At 35.8% G+C, this 20716-nt stretch overlaps 1 protein-coding gene across 50 annotated transcripts in view; it reads right to left on the bottom strand.

Annotated features, from left to right (window-relative positions):
* camk2b1 (calcium/calmodulin-dependent protein kinase (CaM kinase) II beta 1) overlaps positions 1-19306 on the bottom strand; it is a 73323-nt gene extending 54017 nt beyond the window's left edge. For 22 of the 50 annotated variants that reach the window (XM_056263739.1, XM_056263742.1, XM_056263745.1 and 19 more), the window contains exons 1-5: positions 19023-19305; positions 14030-14124; positions 7913-7972; positions 7734-7788; positions 6039-6104 (exon numbers count right to left, since the gene is read on the bottom strand). In XM_056263739.1, the coding sequence (XP_056119714.1) occupies positions 6039-6104; positions 7734-7788; positions 7913-7972; positions 14030-14124; positions 19023-19084 (338 nt within the window). In that variant the 5' untranslated portion in view covers positions 19085-19305. Of the gene's footprint in view, positions 1-912; positions 986-6038; positions 6105-7733; positions 7789-7912; positions 7973-14029; positions 14125-19022 lie in introns of those variants that run through there. The other 28 variants (XM_056263771.1, XM_056263776.1, XM_056263769.1 and 25 more) reach the window with 8 other exon arrangements.
* Between the last annotated feature and the right edge of the window lie 1410 nt (positions 19307-20716).

Here is a 20716-nt window from a genome sequence, read left to right as displayed (position 1 = left end):
TGATAAAGTTTGTAATGCATTAATTTAATTACAACCTTTTTTTAATAAATTGGTATTAAATATTAAAACACAGAATCCAGAAAATTACAAAAGACAAAAACAAAAACATTTCATAGGACATTATCATTGTTAAAAATGTAATACATTATTAAATTGTTAATTGTTTATGAATTAAGTTGATTACACTTAATTTTTTGTTTTTATAAAATGTAATCAAACCATTATAATGGAATCCAGAAAAATGAAAACAAAAACACAGAAAAAATAAGATGAAATTTAGAAAAAAATAAAACTGATTTCATAGGGCTCTACGACCTCAATCAAATGTTTGCCTAGCGTTTCTGACACAGAAAACATGGTACATAATGAATATTATAACAGTGATTTAAGAATGTTTATACAAAGAACCACTATGAAACTTTAAATACACAGTATCAGAATGTAAATATAATTTAAGGGATAGTTCTGTTATCATTTACTCACCCTTATGTCCTTCCAAATCTGTTTGACTTACTTTCTTCTGCGGACATGCAAAGAAATGCATACAGGTTTGGACCAACATAAGGATGAGTATATGACGACAGAATTTGCATTTCTGGGTGAACTATCCCTTTAAAAGTAATAGTTGAGGAACAAAAAAATAAAAACAAGTAAAAACCTCATAAGCAAAAAAAAAAAAATACCCATGACACCTTCTGATCATCTGAACAACAGCATCAAGCTAAAGATCAAGCGCAAGAAGTAAGGATTCGGGAGGTTTGGGAAGGCAGTCAATGGATTAGGGGAAGCCCATGATGCCATACACAGACAAACAGACAGACAAGACAGCCTACAACTACAGACACACAGACAGGAGCAAGCAGGGACAAACAGACGGGCCATAAACAGGCAGTGTGTGAGCTACATACTGACCTTCAGGTCCCTGTGCACTATGTCATGTTGGTGAATATGATGGACACTGTCTAGAATCTGATGGATACAGTGACTGTGAAGACAAAACGGAAGAAAAGAAAAAGGAGAGTGGGGAGAGGGAGGGAATGAGAGGTGGGGGGGAAATGTGAGGATGGATAGAGTGAAATCAAACGATTGATGAAGTGATGGCAGTGCATTGAACAAAAGGAGCAGAGATGATAGAGAAAGCAAGGTGACAGGTTGAATGATCGATATACAAGAGATGGGAAGAGTGAAGTAAACAAGAGAGGGAAGAGAGGGATTAAAAGGAGAGAGGGAAGTGAATGATGGAAGTGAAGAGACAAAACCATTTAGACATGAGACACACAACTGTCAACAACAAGAACAAGATCAGAGAGAGAAAGAGAGAGAGTAGGAGAAGGGAGGTGAGGAGAAACAGGTGTAGTGAGAGAGTGTGTGTGTGTGTGTGTGTGTGTGTGTGTGTGTGTGTGTGTGTGTGTGTGTGTGTGTGTGTGTGTGTGTTAAATCTGAAGTATGTGAGAATAAATGCTGGTGTGGGGATTTACAACAATATAGTGTCTTTGAAGAGCAATTACACACACAAACACCATACACACAAATATATACATAGGTTTGGGATCAGTAAGATTTTGTCTTTTTTAAAAGAAGTCTCTTATGCTCACCAAGGCTGCAGTTATTTAATCAAAAATACAGTAAATATTTAAACAATTAAAAAACATTTTCTGTTTTAATGTTTCAAAATATTATTTACTCCTGTGATGGCGAAACCATTTTTCTAGTCTTCAGTGTCATAAAATCCTTCAGAAGTCATTCTAATGATTTGGTGCTCAAGAAATATTTACATTTAATAATTTAGCAGAAGCTTTTATCCAAAGCGACGTACAAATGAGGAGAAGAATAGAAGCCATCAGACCAACAACAGGGCAACTATATGCAAGTGCTACGACAAGACCCAGTTAGTCTAGAACAGTCCAGACTAGTCTGTCAGCAAGGTTTAATTTATTAATAAAAAATATAATAAAAGAGTAAGTGGTAGTATTAACAGGTCAAGTGTTGATGAAATATGTGTCTTTAGTCGTTTCTTGAAAGTGGCTAAAGACTCAGCTACTCGGGTTGAGATAGGCAGGTCATTCCACCAGCTGGGATCAGTCCAAGTAAAGGCTCTGAGATTGATGTTGCGTATCTTTGGGATGAGGCGTTGTTCACTTGCAGTACTCAAGCTTCTGGAGGGCGCATAAGTCTGAACTAGTGAGTTTAGGTAAAGGGGTACAGAGCCAGTGGTCGTTCTGTAGGCATTATCATCAACAGTTCATATTTTTTCAGGATTCTTTGGAAAATAGAAAGTTTTATTTGAAATACATTTATTTGAAAATACAAATGCATCTATTTGAAATACAAATATTTTGTAACATTCTAAATGTCTTTACAATGGATTCTTGTTTAATAAATGTTTAAAAAAAATGAAAGAAAAATGTTTTGCACTGCCCCCAAACTGTAGTGTATATGTATGTATATGTGTGTGTGTATATATATATACCTGAGCCAACATAATTGTTCCAGTGGGATAGAAATACAAACTGTCTAATATATTTAATAATTCATGTATGTGTTTATGTCGACCTGCTCATGGGAGTAACTGTAGTACACAGCTAGATTTAAAAAAAAAAATCGGAAAAAATATTGAGTGGGAAAATCCAACCAACAATGTATCCTTACTAGGCACAATGAGTTTTATTGAGACTATTGAGATTTCACAGTGGGCGGAGCTAATCAGCACAATGCTACAGAAATATGTGTGTGTGTGTATGAGACAGTTTTTATAAATTACCCCAAATTTCCAATTAATTCCCATAAATTCCCATAATTCCCGTTAAGTTTACAACTTGGAATATTTCCAAAATTCCCCAGCAAAATTCTGGAAAGTTTCCAAAAAATTTACCGGACATTTTCCGCTCCTTTGCAACCCTAGTTATGACAAAAACATAGGATTTAAATAAAGAACATCTTGTTACACAACTTAATCTCTGTATTCAATTTTGCAAGGATATAATTCTTAAATCTAAATTGTAAAGAGAGTGTGTGTGTGTGTGTGTTTATACTGTATACACATGTACTGTATACATGTATGCAAAACTACAAATATTTTAATAGACTAGCTTGACAAATAATATGAATAAGAGATGATAAGTAAAGTCCTTTCGCTGATTTAAATCACTAAAGCTTGGGCCCGTTTCCATTTACATTAGCGTCATACTCACTTTCTGTCACACATCCAACAACAAGAGCCACAACACAGTGGAGAAGGTGTCAGTGACACCATCACACACAGAATGAAAAAGCTAGAATATCTGAATAAAAGACAGAAGGCAGACAGAAAGAGAGAGAGAGACAGGTGGAGAATGGGAGGAGGGGAGAAAAACGAGGCCCTAATTACGTGTGTTAATTGGAGCCCTAGTTTCTCCCTCTCTCTGAGGAGGCAGGGGGCAGCGCACGACTGCAGGGCTTCACAAGAAGAGGGGCGTTTAGAGTGAAAGAGAGAGTAACAGAGATGGAAAGAATGGAAAGAGAGCAAGAGGAGGGACAGACAGCAGGTTTCTGGAAGCAGGTCAGCAGGAGATGAGCACTAGAGAAGAAGCTGAGATGTTTCCCTGCATCCATTTCATTTCTCTGTCAACTTTACAACTTTCTAATGATTATAGTGGTAAATGATAATTCACTTCCAACTGAAATTTCTAATATTCATTTTTGTAAAAAATATTTGTATTATAATTTTCCATAATAAATAATATTTAAATAAGAAATATAATAATGATAATAATGAATATTTATAAATAAATGTAACAATTATTTCATATAAAAACAATGCTGTTTATTTTATATAATAATAATAAAATAATAGCCTAATAATTATTATTGTTTATTATAATTATTATTGATGATGTTGTTGTTGTCTAAAATATAAGTTGTATAAAAGCAATATCACCCTCAAAATTGTGCTGTGATAACCTGCACTTTGTTTGACAAGGATATCTAGGGAATGGAAGCTAGCACTTGATTCAAACAGACAGTTATCGGCCTATAATTTCATCTCAAGAGGCCTCTCTGGGCATTATAGAAACCTATTATAAGAGCCCCTGTGCAATATAGTACATGTAATTGCAGTAATTACAGTGTAAACACATCAAACAAGTACACTTTAAAAGAGTAAACTGCCCTTTAGCTCAGCTAAAGTGTAATGTGGTAACTAACAGCTGGGTCATGGGCAAATATGCACATTGCTCAACTTTAATAGCGGTGACAGATCAAGACAGGGAGGCTCAGTAACTGTGGTTTATACATTTTAAACACTTGAGATTGAACCTGCAACCCTTGATAACAACCCAGATCATAATATAATATAATCAGACACCTGTATTATGGATTGTACAAGTAATCGACTAGTTGAGTACTCGTTCTGCACAGACCAGTTGACCATTAAATGCTGTATTTCATTTGCAAAAAAAAATTATTCGCTTTTACTTGCACAGTAATTTAAGTATTCATTTTGTGCATTTTATTTATATCAAACCTCAAATCTTTTCTTATTTTATATTTTTATTATATACACTACTGTTCAAAATTTTGGGTTCATACTTTTAATACTTTTATTCAGCAAGGACACATTCAATTGATCAAAAATGACTGTAAAGACTTTCACATTACAAAAAATATTTCAAATGAATGCTGTTGTTGTTTTAACTTTCTATTCATTAAAAAAAAATTATGTATCACATTATCCACAAAATATTAAGCCGCACATCTATTTTCAACATTGATAATAATGAGAAATGTTTCTTGAGCAGCAAATCATCATTACAATGATTTCTGAAGGATTATGTGACAATGAAGACTGGAGTATTGATGCTGAAAATGTAGCTTTGCCATCACAGGAATAAATTACACTTTAAAATTCATATTTTAAAACAAGTTATTTTAAATTGTAATAATATTTCACAATATTACGGGTTTTACTGTATTTTTTTTAATAAAAAAAAAGCAGACTTAAAACATGTTATGTTTTATACAATTATATTTAGATGATTTAAAAAAATCTATATACTATATTTACACACTCATTTATTTATCTATCTATCCAAGTTATGTTTTTGAAATGTCTATATATATATATATATATATATATATATATATACACACACACACTCAACTATATATTTAGTCAAATGTCACACATCTAAAAGAAACCTGAGGTTTGGTGTCAAGGGCAAAATAGTGGCAGTTTATGTATTGTCTCTTGCAGGGTTTAAACTTTTACCAGTTACCAGGCTAGGATTTAACTGCTATGCCACATCCACCACGCTAACAATACCATGGCACAAGCGCTGGGTAAAAAAAAAAAAAAAAAAAACACAAGAGAGACTGCCCAAATGAATGCGTTACACACACCCACAGGATGTACACAGGGAAGTCAGCATGAATTGCATACTATATGGGCTGCACCACAGAGGTGATAATGCTCAGGACTAACACCTTTAACTGCATACAGCAAACCCTGGCAAATAGCACATAACCACACACTCACACACCGTGGAAAGGGATCTGTAGAGGATAGCCAAAAAATTGCCTGCAGAAAGGCTGTGTCTGTGTTTGTTTGAGCAGGTGTGTGTGTATGAGAAGGAGAGAGACATAATGCATGATAAAAGGACAGAGATAGATCAGTGGAAAAAGACATATCTAGACAAAACACACAACAACAACACTCTAGAATTGTTCTAATCTAGAGTGTTGAACAAAGGCCCTTTATATAGTTCACATAAAGCACCTGAACTACACACAACATCATACAGTTAATTTCCTCAAACAATGTTAGTGTGCAGTTCTGTCTGGCCACCTTTTTAGGCTAAAGGCCACATTTCATCCTAGAGTGTGTGCTGGAAAAAGAGCAAGATCTGTGTGTTGCACTGTGGAAGATGGCATTTCAAATAGCATCTCCAAATGCAAAAACTAACAGTGAACGCGTATGTGGTGGTGCCGGGTGCAACAAGCTAGGGCCAATGAGAGAGAAGAAAGGGAAGAAGAGAGGAAAACATTAAGAAAAGCATTCTTACCTGGCATCTGCTTCACTGTAGTACTCTCTGGCTACAATGTCCTCAAAGAGTTCCCCTCCAGTCACCCTAAAACACAGGAAACAAGTTCACCCTAGCTATTTGCTAATTCAAACAAAATTCCCGTTCTAGTGCAAATCTCTTCCTCAAGCTCAGTTTCCATGGAGACGAGAATCCAATGCAAAAATTCTCAGGAAAGATGGCATGATTTTGGGGAGGCATTGAATGTTTTTGATTATAGCCCATCTGATATCACTGCATGTTTAATATAAAGATTTAAAACTTTATAATGCATAATAATTAAGAATGCACCGATGCATTGGCCGATACCGATAAAAGCTATTATTTTCACTATCGTCATCGGCCGATTGTATAACAACAGCTGAAGATCAGGGCCGATTATTACATATCAATCAAAACTGTGCAACTGACTGTAACTCATTGTGTCAAAGTTAACAGGACAATAACTGTAAAAAAAAAATGTCTAAGTAGAATCTATTTGACCCTATAAATCACCTATAGTTCAAGCCAAGGTTGCCAGGTCCGTGGTTTTTCCCTACACCTAACATTTTTGTAGCGCATCTCCTATCCAGTAATCAAAAGAGCTTTGTGCTTTGTTACTTTGATAAGAAACAAAGTCTCAGCTTTCAAATTCTGTCCATTTTATCACAAAATTCAAACAAAAAATGCTGTTTGATTCTCTTAAATGTGACAGATCACTGTAGCGCCTCAGTTCAAACTTCCAGCTGCAGAGCGGAGTGCAAGTCTTTTTTTCAACTATAATAATACTGCGTGCAGTAAGAGTTGTTTGCTATTCGAATCAAGAATGGAGTTTTAAAAATACGACCACTGGACCGACGACGAGGGTCAGGCTTTATTAAGCGGGAACTGGAAAGTCGCGCACAGTCCTACGTCACTGGACTAATTTGCCTATTCTTCACGGTACTTTAGACCGCGATGGAAACGCAGACAGCAACAGGTCTGGGGGAAAAACATTCCCGGGACAAATTGCTCCGGGTAATTTCGGTGGAAACGCGGCTTAAGTTTAAGGTGAAAAGCTAAAAATAGCCTAAAATGAATTTAAATCAAAACTGAAATAATAGAAAATTATTAATTGAAATAATTGAAAACTGAAAATTAAAAGTGAACATATAAAATATAAAAGCTAATTCAAAATATTAGTAAATACTATAACAGTATACTGTAAATAATACTGAAGTTACACAGCAAAGCCACTAGTTACTATCCACTTTCATCAGAACAGCAGAAACTCCTCTTTGGAAGCTCCTACTTACGATTTAGAAAAATCATAATTACAACGTGATGTACATTGTACAGCAATTCTGGACATAAAATTAATGTGTTAGCCAATTTTAACAACTTACTATGATCAATAACAATTTGTGGGGTGCATTTGTGCTCATCTCATAAATACAATCCAACGTTCCAACGTGACTTGAAGGCAGAAGTACTCCTTTTGCATTCATACAGTGTCGTGAGCGTGAGCAGATGATGACAGCATTTTTTATTTTTGCGTGAATTATCCTTTTAACAGTGCAGAAAAACAGAATAAAAGGCTTCAGAGGCACATAGCATATGAGGGATGACTCATATAAAGATGCGCTGTTCCTCACGTCAAAGCTCATTTGATGACGGGAAACGGAGGAATATTCTGACAGGAAGTATACTGACACTTACAAATCAAACAGTAGGTAGTGGAAGCCCTCCTCTGATATACTGTCATGCAGACGAACTAAAACAGAAAAAGAGAAAGGAAATGAGGTTCATGTGGCTGTAGGGGAATAAATCACACAACATCCACCTATATAATATACTTTTTTTTTTTTTATTGTAATTGGAGAGGGTAAAAAGCTCACCGATATTGGAGTGTTTCAGCAGACGACAGATTCGAGCTTCTCGTTCGAGCTTCTGGTGGTCTGAGGGTCAAAGACAGAAGCACACAGGAAGTGTTGAGCAGAAATGATAAAACACTGACTGAACAGTGTGATATTAGCTGTAAAGAAACAGCCCAGTAAGGATGCACTAATAGTGAAATGCTGGCGGATACTGATAAGCCTTATTTTATACTTATTTCTATGTCATAGCTGCATATACTAAAATATAAAAAAGACAACAATTTTAATATTGTGTAAAAAAAAATCACAAATTCCTAAATTCACTTTTACATTTTTTTATTTTGTTTTAAACAGATATTTATTTTGAGATCTGTCAAATCTAACCTAAATATAAAAATAAGCAAAAATGAACACCCATTAATTAAATTTACAATATCTGCCGATACATTTCCAATACTGACTAATAAAATAATAAAAACTACTACATAGTCCATAACTTACATGGTACCAATATACAGTGCATCCTTACCCAAGAGCAATTCACATACTGTGAAATATTGGGAAGAATTTGAATAAAACCAAGTTCAAAATAAACAAAACTTCAAAACTGTTACATAACTCCATAGATATAGAACATAGTTACAAGGCCAGGTTTCCATTGGAAAAGACATCATCACATACCTGATATGCCATCATGTTTTTTTTATTACACCATTATTATTTCCTGTGTCGGGTGTTGAGCATTTAGCGTAAAAACATGAGAGCTGGCAGCAATCACAAACAATAAGCTTGTCACGGTTGGGCTAAATGTCCCAGATCTCATTCAGTCTTGATAAAAAGATAAGTGCGGCCCAGAAATGAGAGTGGCTAGATAGAGACTCAACACAATGTGTTACTTCAGAATGTCCAGATTAGATTTAAGGTTCAGACAGTGAAAGTGAAAGCCCTGAACTAATATCTAATCTATATTTATCCTGACCAGTCACCTAAGCCTGAGGAGCTCAACCATCTATGCGTCTATATCTATGTAACATATACATATACAAACCTCTCGATATAAACCCTGGTTATTGAAGAGCGCCCAACTGGCACATCTGGACACAGAACGCACTGCCTAGGATAATGCTTACAATAATGAGGACGCTAATGATGATGATGATGTGCTACTGAAAATGGAATAAATGCTCCATGCTTGAGAAATCAACAGAATCAACAGAAACAGCACTAAAACCCCATCAAGCCCCAGATGGATAAGGGTAATACAAAACGTATGTCTTAAGTGTATGATTCATGCTTTAAAAGGCTGTCTAATGTCTCACCAAACTGATAGCAGCAGAAAATGCCTCAAGACGCATCAGTGAAATTAAAGCCAACAGCAACACATGCAATTAAAAATCAGCTTTCCCTAATGACAGACACGGCTGAAGGCGACATCAACAATTTAAATCGTTAAATGTTAAATGTTTTTAACAGCAGTTTCTAGTATCTGTATATTGTGCAACACTGACTGGGGGATAATTTGGAACCTTGCAAAATTGCAACGCTGGGCATTAAGGTTTGCAAAATTTCACAACAAATTTTTTGACGTAGTAAGTGAAAGTTTTGAATTCACAATACAATTCAACCAGTTAGGATATAGTCATGAAAAATTCCACTATTTGACCATTCAACCATTCAAATACTATAATAAACATTCATATTAATGTATACATTTTTAAAATATAATGTTTAATTTTATTACCACTTAATTTAAAAATACACATTTAATATAATATATAATATTACATTTACGGATTCACTATAGTTCAGAAAATCTAGGTTGGATATACAGTGGTCCCAAACATTATCTGGAAAATTATGAATTGTGTCTTATGAATGTCATTACATGATTGCATGAAATATCAAACCAAGTGGCAAATAAATGATGGCAGACTTTTCCCAGAACTAATTTCATTTTATTGAAACATTTCTCTGGTGACTTCTCCACTGTTTGACAACCACAAATATCTATAATATACACATTCACATATTATGTAGATACAAATATCAATCTATTCTGCTAAAAAAAAACTAAAAAACTTTTGCTTAAAAAAATATGCCTGTGCCATCTTTAAGATAAATGACACTTGGATTGATCCTTTGTTTTGTAATGCAAAAACATTCATCCATTTTTAAGTGCACCTTAATTGTAAAAAAAATAATAATAAATTGCAGAGGCCAATGTATGATGTATAAACATAATCTAACCATTATCTGACATTCATTCCAACTGACACTCAAGGTCACACAGTTGAGTTCCATATGAAGAGCCAATTAGCCTATAAGTTTTATTTTCCATTTGATCACGTTCCACCTTTACTGTTCAATATTTTGTTGTCCTTATTCTCAGCCTTGCCATATTTTATGATTTAATGGCTTGGCACTGCCTCATCTTACTCATACTAACCTCCATCACAGAGATGGGCTACTATATTGACTATTAGCCAGGTCTGGAATCCCACCCCCTTTGTCTGTCGCTGATGTGCGTTGACCTTAGGCTCAGCTGCTGGCCATTCTCGGAGTTATACACATACTCATGAAGCTGTCGCAACACTAGAACGCCAGCACCAAACACTGTCAACCCAGCTACGGAGATCCGCTCTAGCTAATGAGTTCCCTCCAACTAAAATGGTCTTCCTGTATCAAATTTAAATAAAAACTTCACACTTCATTTCCGAGACCAAGTATCAATACTTCAAGGTGAAAGCAATGTCTTGCTAGTTAAACATTTTGGTGGTTTGGCAGTTTATGTATGTGCAAAACTAGATATTTTCAAAATGTAGTCAAAGAAATTTGTCTTAAAGTTGGCATGAAATGGAAATTCATCTATTTTCTAAATGCGTAATGAGCCACATAGGGACTAGTTCATCTGAAATAATAATTTAGTTTAAAAACAGTAAAAAAAAAAAAAAAACAATTCATGAAAATTCATAAGAAATGTATTGGTTTAAAATGCACGATTTAGTAATGTTTAGATCTGATGACATTTCAGTATTTTGAGCTTCCAGTCAGATAGCACTACGTCATAGCGTAAGCGATTGGATGTAGTTAGTTTAGTTTGAAGTTAGAGACGTAGGAAGCAACACAGTTTTTTGACCGTGCGTACCATGTCTATGTATAATTTTATGTTTTGTAAGTAAGCATTTAAAAGGAAAACCGTTTGGTTTGCTCGTGTTTCAAATACTGGTTGTAGTTAGACTGACTTCAAAAGGTGGTACAGAAGAATTAGAAGCAACTAGGTGCCACTATGTTATTGATCTTACTGTGAACAATTGAACTGCCTCCATCCAATCAACAACTGACGGATTGAACCAAGTCACCGCCCAACATTTTTTCTTTTCGACAATTCATTTCACTCCGGTGTACGTCACAAAAGATCTGTCGCAACATTGAGACTTTAAGGAAGCTCAGGGGCGTAATTTGTGGGGGGGGATGGGGGGGATATAACCCCCCCAATATTTAAATCTATGCATTACAACCCCCCCATTATTTATACCATAATCACAATATCAGGAGGCATACCCAAACTTCAACCCCCCCAATGTTCAAACCAAATCTACGCCCTTGGGGGAAGCTTGATTTGACATGTTTCTCGCATCTACATAAGATGTGTTCCTTTAACGCTAGTGACAATAATAAAAAACAACATGATTCCAACATGATTTAGACGATTACGGCCATCTGCATGTGTATGGATATAGCTGTGATACTTTAAAGGGAAAGAATTTTAAAACGCTACTATTGCGTCTAACTTAGAGAGACAATTGTACAGTGCAAAGTGTGCAAAATGTACAAGTAAAACGACTAATTTAATAGCGTTAATTTATAACGCAATGGGTCTTACTTCAAATCACATCTCATGAACATATTTGTGCATTTTGCAAGGGTCATGACCATCTCTCTGGATCAGATGAGAGTCTCGTGCTCCAGGCATGTAACTACTCCCTCTCTTATGCACGCGCACACACATGCACACACAGCTGCCAAGTGCCAAAGGTGCCTTCACTGTCAGCCCTCTCTTTATGTGTCTTTCTCTCCAAGTCATTCATGATGATTCCTTCACTCTCTCTCCCACTCATTCTCTTTCTGTATATCTAGGTCACATTTCCTCTCTCATGCCCATCCTCCTTCTAACCCCTTGACAGATCATATTGTTTCTCTCTCCTCAGAGTAACTCTCAGCCTAAAGACAGTCACTCCTAATCTACATGACCCACCGCAGCACCTTATTTTGTCAAATACATGTCAAATCGAACACTGTGAACATTTATCATCCTTTACTTGCTTTTTATGCTACAATAACACAAATCTACAATAAAAGAAAAGGGCTAGGTTGACCTGTCAGGAATGTCAACATTGAAAATAAGAAGAAATAAGAAGAAAAAGCACACCAAATCAATATATTGGAATAGAATTAAAACAGTGATTTTAAATTATAATAATATTTCACAATTTTACGGTTTTTACTATATTTTTACTGTCCTGTACCAAATAAATTCAATTGGTGAGACTTCATTCAAAAATATTTAAAAAAATCTTACCAACCCCAAACTTTTTAAAGTTAGTGTATATAAAAAGACACACACACACACACACACACACACACAAATAATTAGGTTTGTTGTTTATTATTTTTATGATTTTGTGATAAAATATGACCTGGTTTTATGATGTTTTTAAAGTGTTATCATCAAGAAAGATAACACTTAAAATACTAATCCAAAACCATATTAACCAAGATGTCTTTCCTTCAAAAAATAAATAAATTCTACATTCCCAACCTTGATTTGGTTTCCTCTAACCACACAATTAGACAGCAATGTGTTTCTCCACACGAGCTGTATTTAGAAGGTTGTTGGGCCTATTTTAAAATGGTTTTCAGCGTCTGTGGAATCAAATACATGTCAAGTGCTTGTTCTCCACATTACACATTCTCACCACAATGACCACACAGCCAATGGAGGACACGATGAGGATGACACTTTGGCAAAGCAACTGCTGGCTTCAAGTTTCAGAAGGGAGGACAGAAGGGTGTAAAAAGATTTACACCCCTCAGTCAACAGCGGGATGTCGTAAAAACTGAAAATCTCTTTCTGTCATTTCACTGGTGTAGTTTCTCTCTCATTGACATGGTGTTTGAATATACCTTTGGCAATGACAGTAACCATGGAAGGAGATTTAAATATAGTTATCAGCATGCTGTAGAATTTTAAATGTCCGTTGAATGTACTAGGATTGTATTTCTGAGCGTTTACAATTTGGTACGGACAAGGTTTTTTGGACATGGTACCATGATATCTATCGAAATATGTCAATACTGCAGTACATTAAAATGTTAATTATTCAGTACAATAGTGTATATCATATCAAAGTACCATGTTATTACAAAATAATGTCATCACTGCATATGGTCAAAGTCCCTTTAAGATGTTTAAGCGTTATTCTATAGTCTTTAATATGGTGCTGCCACAAGTTGGTATTAAAATTGGAAATACATCATCTATTATCTAAATGTATCTCAATTATAATATTGTGAACAATTCATTCATGCACATTGCAATATATTCCAAATTTTTTGTTGACCTCGTACTTTTTAATCAAAATGTCATGGATAGAAACTGATGGACAGAACCAAGTTCCTGCCCTAAAAAAAAATATTTTTCGATAATCTGTTTCTCTTGGATGTTTGTCACAATGACATTTTGCAGCTTCCATTATATTGCGACTTTAAATTCATTCATTGGGAATATGATTATCTTATTCAACATTCATACTTTTTTGTTGGTCAATGACAGTATCGAACTCACAAACAAATCAAAGTTAAAAAAAATGAAAAATTTGCATGCATGTCTACTTACGACCAAACAAAATGTTTGTATCTGATACAGTTTGTATAAGTTATCCCAAATCTCCAATTAATTCCCGTAAATTCCCATTAAGTTTCCAACTTGGAATATTTCCAAAATTCCCCAGCTTTTCTTCCCATGGAAAGTTTCTGGAAAATTCTGCCCGTTTGCAACCCTATTCACACTATATATTAGTTGTAAAATTGTTCCTAGAATTAAAACCCATCTGTTGCATTCACCCATCATTGACTCACCTCTCGCGGACAGTTTTTTGGTGTTGATGATTTTGGCGGCATATTCTTGGCCTGTGCTCAACTTCACACATCGTCGCACCACTGAAAAAGCTCCCCTGGGGGAAAAAAAAAATAATTGAGAATTTAAGTATAAGGTTCTGACAGTACAATAGCAGAACTGCCATTATAATACTACGTCTTGACAGTGAAGTTTCTGCTGTATAAAAATTAAAAGGCAAAACATCAAAAAGACTGCCTTAAACCCTGGCAGCTTGTTTGGTGTTTGTTTTTACCCTTTCAGGAGGGAAAAAACAGAAGCAAAGAGAGTAAAATAATGGCCCTCCATGTTAAACACAGCAGATTATTTCTTTATTTTAAATGTCCTTACATCACGCTGTCGAACTCTTTTGCAGTAGTGTCTGTTCGACTGTGAAGGCTGACGTCACTAAAACGAGAGCTAATTCTGGCAGCCTGTATTAATAAAATATACTCGACTGGGTTTGTGTTATATGAATAAAATATAGTACAGTAGGTTTGTCTTGATAAGTTCTCACAACTTATGCAGAGTCAGAAAATCATAATGGTGAGAAAAAGTCTGGGCCTTAAAAAAAAACATCTACATTTACGCAATAACGCAAACACTGTGATGTAGCAGGTTTGCATGTCATCACACTCAACTTATGTTATTATGGCAATGTTTATCATACATGGGTTGTGATGAAATACAAATAGTAGGTCTGAATTATTTGGGGAACAAAATCTAATTGCAATTTTTCTAAAACAAAAAAAATTGTGATTGCAATTTTCAATAATAATAATAATTATAATAACAACAATAATAATACCACTACTACTTATAAATATTGAAAATGTATTATTTATTATTATATTACAATAGTAATATTTCTTATTTTGTTTAATATTTTCAGTCAGTAATAATAATTTTACAAATTAAAAAATGTATTAAATTAATAATATTAATTAAAATTATTAATGAAACTTATATTTCACTGTACACTTTAAAAAATCTAATATTTAAGAAAAATAGTAATAGTAACTAACAAACTAACAATTAATATTTCTTTTCAAATTTTACACCATCAATTTTTTATTTTGGTGAAAAACCTCAGATGGTTGGTTGGTGCATGATGCGTTCCCAGACCCAAACACACAGCGCTTGCAGAGATGAGTTTGTGTGGAGCAGTATTTAATTTTTACTTGTTTTGAAAACACCAGATCATGAGCTGTTCACGAACACAGTGCTCTGAAACGCGGAGCACATATATTTAATTCAATAGCAGCCTTTGGATTTTAATAATCACAATATTGACCCTTACTATATTTTCTCAATATGTCTCTGGTCTTTGCGTGAATAATGAATCGGTGGCATACAAAAATACCTAAGTCATCTTTTTTTTCTTTTTTTTTTCAAAACCAGTGCTAATCATGTCAGGGGTCGTCTCTAGGCAGAATTTAACATGCCAGAGTTATCATTAAAGTGCTCTTCAATGGAACCTGTTTTTGTCAGGCCAGTTCAAGCCCTTAGTGATTTATAAGGGCTGGATGTGTGTTTTTTGTTTGTGTGTTTGTGTGTGTGTGTGTGTGGGGGGGGGGGGGGGGGGGGGGGCTTTGGGTCAATGTGACACAAAGACTTCAGCTCCTCCTCCACCTCTCTCTGCATTACTGGGATGACTGGAGGTACTGGGTAAAAAAAGAGAGACAAACACACAGGTCACAAGCAATTCTGTACTACAATGTGCTGTCAGAGGTCACGTTCAACGATCTGCATATTTCCGCTGGTTTGAGCAGAAAATTGTAATTTGTTTTCTGCTAAACCTCAGGCCTGAGGGGTGACAAGACCCTCATCAAATGCTCCTGCCCCTTCAGATCTGTGAAAGCATCACTACGTCTCATCATCCTTGCTGTTCATTTTCTCCTCCTGTCTCACCATTCATTCATTGTTCATGCAATACTGATTCCCAGAGGGGATTTACATTACCTCTAAACTCATATTTGAAACTGTGAAATTCAAAAGTCGACAAACGGGTAGTTTAAACTAAAGAGATGGTCAAACCTGGGCTGCTATGCTCTTACACACACAAAGCACCCGCTGTCCAAACTCAGATTAAAGCAACTATTTCCGCACAAACAATGTGCGTCTCTTGCTTAACCAGCCTATTTTGATGGCTCTTACGAAGAATGATTTTTCTGAATAAATGTTATACGCAGTAATATTAAATAATAATATGTGGATATGAAAGAGACCATCATAGTAGTGATGGAAAGTCTTTTTCCTTTTATTAGGCCTGATAGAATCGTTATTTTAAACCGGTTCTTTGAAATTCCAGAGTGGATTAATTTATTACATGTGCAAAAACATTTCAACAAAGCCATATCTTACCACATATTGGTCTTTATTATGTTCTTCTATTTAAATGTTTTATTATTAACGGTATTACATTAATCAATTTAGTTGTTAGTTTGATGCAGCCCATGACCATTGACCTCATAAAATAGTATATTTTAGCTCATAAAAGTTATTTTTTTTAAAAAACTAAATATAATTTGAATTTGCAGTATACAATCTTAAAATTCGAATTTAAAGGGATAGTTCACCCAAAAATGTTAATTCTGTCATTAATTACTCACCCTCATGTCGTTCCAAACCCTTAAGACTTTCATTCATCTTTGGAACACAAATGTTTTTGATAGACAGCTCCATAGAAAGCTACACAACTGAAACTGATGCTTCAAAAAGTTCATAAAGAGATTCTAAAACTAATCCGTATGAATTGAGCGGTTTAGTCCAAATTTTCTGAAGAGACTGGATCGCTTTATATGATTAACAGATTTTATTTAGGCTTTTATTCACATATAAACATTGATCAGAACATAAACCGAAGCTCAACAAAACATCCTTGACGCGCGAGAATAAACTTAAAGCTGCAGTCCGCAGTTTTTCCTCTGTCGTCATCTCTGTTCAAAATCTGCAATTGCAGTCATTCGCGGAATTATCAAACTTTACGTGAGCTGTACTTCGACACTGCACAGCGCGGAAGGAAACAATGTTTGAGGAGAGTGACAAAGTGTGTGTGTCAGTCACAGCGCTGGTGTGGATACTGGCATTCAGAATCACAGATTATTATTTTTGAAAGTATGACCAACATAAGAATTTTCACCGAAAAAATGTAATCTGAACAAGTAAGAAACATCCACTTTTGTTCTGGGTCTGACATTGCAGTAAATCTCACTGATTAAATCTAACAATCGCTTATCATATCAAGCAAAACTGCAAATTATACTTTGTTGGACTGCATTTATATAGCGCTTTCACAGACCCAATGGCCACCAAAGCGCTTTACATTTGCCTCACATTCACCCATTCACACACTCATTCATACACCGACGGGCGACGGCAGCCATGCAAGGCGCCATCCAGCTCGTCGGGAGCAGCTGGGGTTAGGTGTCTTGCTCATGGACACCTCGACACTTGGTCAGGTGGAACCGAGGATTGAACCACCAACCTTCCGGTTTGTAGACAACCCACATGAACCACTGAGCCACTGCCGCCCCAGATGCTTGTTCTCAAATTGTTCATTTTAACAACGTCAGCATTGTGTGACTACATGTAATGTCCTTCTGATATTAATCCTTGTTTTCGCATGGGTCCGGTTGCAGTCTCTTTTTTTCTGTAAGTTAGCCACTCCGAAGTCCAAACGAAGTCTTTTACATTTTACAGCGGGTAAATCTGTTGTCACTGGTGAATGTCGTTTGAACCTTTCTGGATCCGCCATCAAATTGATACGTTTATTTATATAAAGTGCTGTGAGAAAAGGCTATAAATCTCCACCTCCAGCATCCTCACACGCAATATAGCCTACTAGCCGAGACTCCTTCTTTATGTGTACAGATGTGACGTAATGACGCAAAGACATGCTCGAATTTCCCACGGAAATCCACCAGTACCACTGGAATTAAAAACATTATTACAAGCTTACCGTTTTGAATCGAGCTACGGCAAGCAGATAGTTTTGAACACTGGCTGGTTATGTATTTTCTCAAATATGTATTTTGGATAATTTTTAACCAAAAAAAACCTACGGACTGCAGCTTTAATTGGTTCTTGTAGAAGAACAGGAGAATTAACCTCATTGGCTCTCAAATGTCAAGCGAACAGCTTCCGTTTACCATAACTGATGTGTGTGATTATAAATGTTTATGTGAATAAAAGCCTAAATTCAGTCTGTTGTTCATCATATAAAGCGATCGTGTCTCTTTAGACATTTTTTGACTAAACCACTCAATTTTCACTTTTAGGTGAGCTATCCCTTTAATTACACATCTTGGCAAAAAATTGCTTGAATAAAATGTCATTTTCGAATCTGTTTCTGCATGTATTGGTAAATACAGAACGTTTTAATTGTTGATATTTTTGCTATCCGGTTACTGATGGAAATTCGTCCCCCCCCCCCAAAAAGAAAACTTGATCGGTTCACTCGAATTGCCGATATTCGAGTTACTTTGAACCTCTCTGATTCAATCAGATTCGTGAACAAATAGTTGACTGGTTTTCTGAACCGACTCTACCGATTCCTTGAGAAGCAACTATTAGTTCACAGCATAGTACAGATAAAGCATCATGTTATTGTAACTTAGACATGTCAAATACAACCCAGCGTAAACAGGCATCTAGGCTACGTGCATTTTTACTTTTACATTTGAACATGAAAAATCAGCTTGTGAGGCACTGCAACTTAATCAACATTTCTTGCATCTGCGGTACGTGAGATGTTTTGAACTCATTTTAAAGGGTCTGAGTGGTGGTCAGGTCAGCGGATCTCTTGGCAGGACTTGCTTGTATCTATCTCCTCCCTCTGTGACAGCACGTTTATCGGGGCACCACCACGCCTCGAGACTGCTGTCGGTTTGCTCTCCCAGACCCAAAAATATCACCATGCAATCTTCGTGCAGGACAGTTCCACACATGCACAATCGTTAACCGCGTGATACTCACTTGCCCAGCTCCTCGTACAGCTGATATTCATCCGTGAAGCGCGTACATGTAGTCGTGGCCATGTCTTCCCGTCACGGATTTGGACACGCTTTAAGAATTAAAAATGTCCTAGATTCGGCGAGCTAGAGCGTCCGGGATATTCACCTCGATATTGCGCTCAAAAAAAGCCTGATATGTCTTGAAATGACAGGTTAATGGTGTGTTGGGTAGCGTGTATGCTGACAGCGGGCGTCCTCACCCCCGCGCTGTGCTCCAATCGCCTGCCTTCAAAATAGACTGCGAGAGCGCGCTGACAGCTGACTCACTCTCGCCACCTGTCGGCGGACAGCAGAACTGTCGTGCGTGGGCGCGCTGCTGGTTTACTGTTATTGTAACTCCAAATAGGGACAAACCATGAGGGGGGCTATTTGTATTTCTATGAGCTCTTACGTAATCGTGAAAGTGTCCTGTAAAGAAAAAGAAACACTGACTCAAAAAAGGCACCGAAGATAGACGAAAATAAAATATTAAATATATGCAAACAAATGTAGGCCTTTAGCGTTTCGAAATATATACGTATACACTGTATTTTATTGTTTTATTTGTATTTTATTTATTCTGTAGTAGCCTAATTTGTGAAGCACTTTGAGCTTCATTATGTAAGGCACTTTACAAATAAAATGTAATATTATTATTCATTTTATGTGCATGATAGGTCGGATTAAATGCTGTCTTTTGCATGCACAATGATAAATGTAAATGCTTTTTCCACAGGGTATTATTTTGAATGGGTGTTGACTGACATGCTTTTTGTTGGCTTCCTCTGACCTTTCACATGTAAATGCAATACACAAAGTCATCAACTTGTGCCTTCAAATCTACTCGTTCTCTTAGGAAACTATTATTATTATTACTATTAAAATGGTCAGATGCATTAAAATTATGTTTTGACTAATGGTTCCATCATGTTTACCCATCACACATGCTCATTTGGATGTGTGTGTGTATGTTCAACCATTAGATAATGAACATGGACACCCACTCGGATATTTCATATTCAGCTCAATGTCAACATCATTAACCCCAATTATACTAATTAGATTTGGTATCTGACTCATTATGAGTGTTTCTAGCTCTTTTTCGGCTCTCTGTGGGGGAGGAGCAGATATTCACAAGAACATACATTGGAAAGAAGACCAATGCTAAAGAGATTCAGCCGAGAATGATTCCGAGCCAAGCACAAATTTACACTTATTTATTCATTTTTGGAGAGAAAAGTATTTTCTTCATACAAAACAAATAAATGATTAAAACTGTAATGTTAGAAAATACTGGAGTTGACTTTCGGTTTCAACTGGAGCAGGTAGTAGCACATGTTCTACGACAGCTCCACATTAAATCCAAATAATATTACAGTCAGATCTTTTAATACTCTTTATTGTTAGGAAAGGAACAGAGTTTTGATTCTAATTGATTTTTCAATATTGTTGATCTGGGATATTTGTAGTTAAAGGGATACTTCACCTCTGGAAAGATGAATGTGTATTTAAAATGGGTCATTTATGTAGAAGAAATGTGAAATTATTTTTGAATTTGGAGGTTTTTAGACTGAGAAAAGCCAGAAAATGTATTTTTGGCTTATGTGGATGCAAGACATTAACTCCCAGAATGCACTTGCTTCGCTGCCTTAGAAGGCCACGCCTACCGGTAACGGA

This window comes from Rhinichthys klamathensis, unplaced genomic scaffold (genome assembly GCF_029890125.1).
Source record: "Rhinichthys klamathensis goyatoka isolate OS25496 unplaced genomic scaffold, OSU_Roscu_1.1 h1tg000210l_1, whole genome shotgun sequence".
Lineage (NCBI taxonomy): Eukaryota > Metazoa > Chordata > Actinopteri > Cypriniformes > Leuciscidae > Rhinichthys > Rhinichthys klamathensis.
Note: the sequence above shows the minus strand (reverse complement) of the source record. Positions and strands in the feature narration are given on the sequence as shown.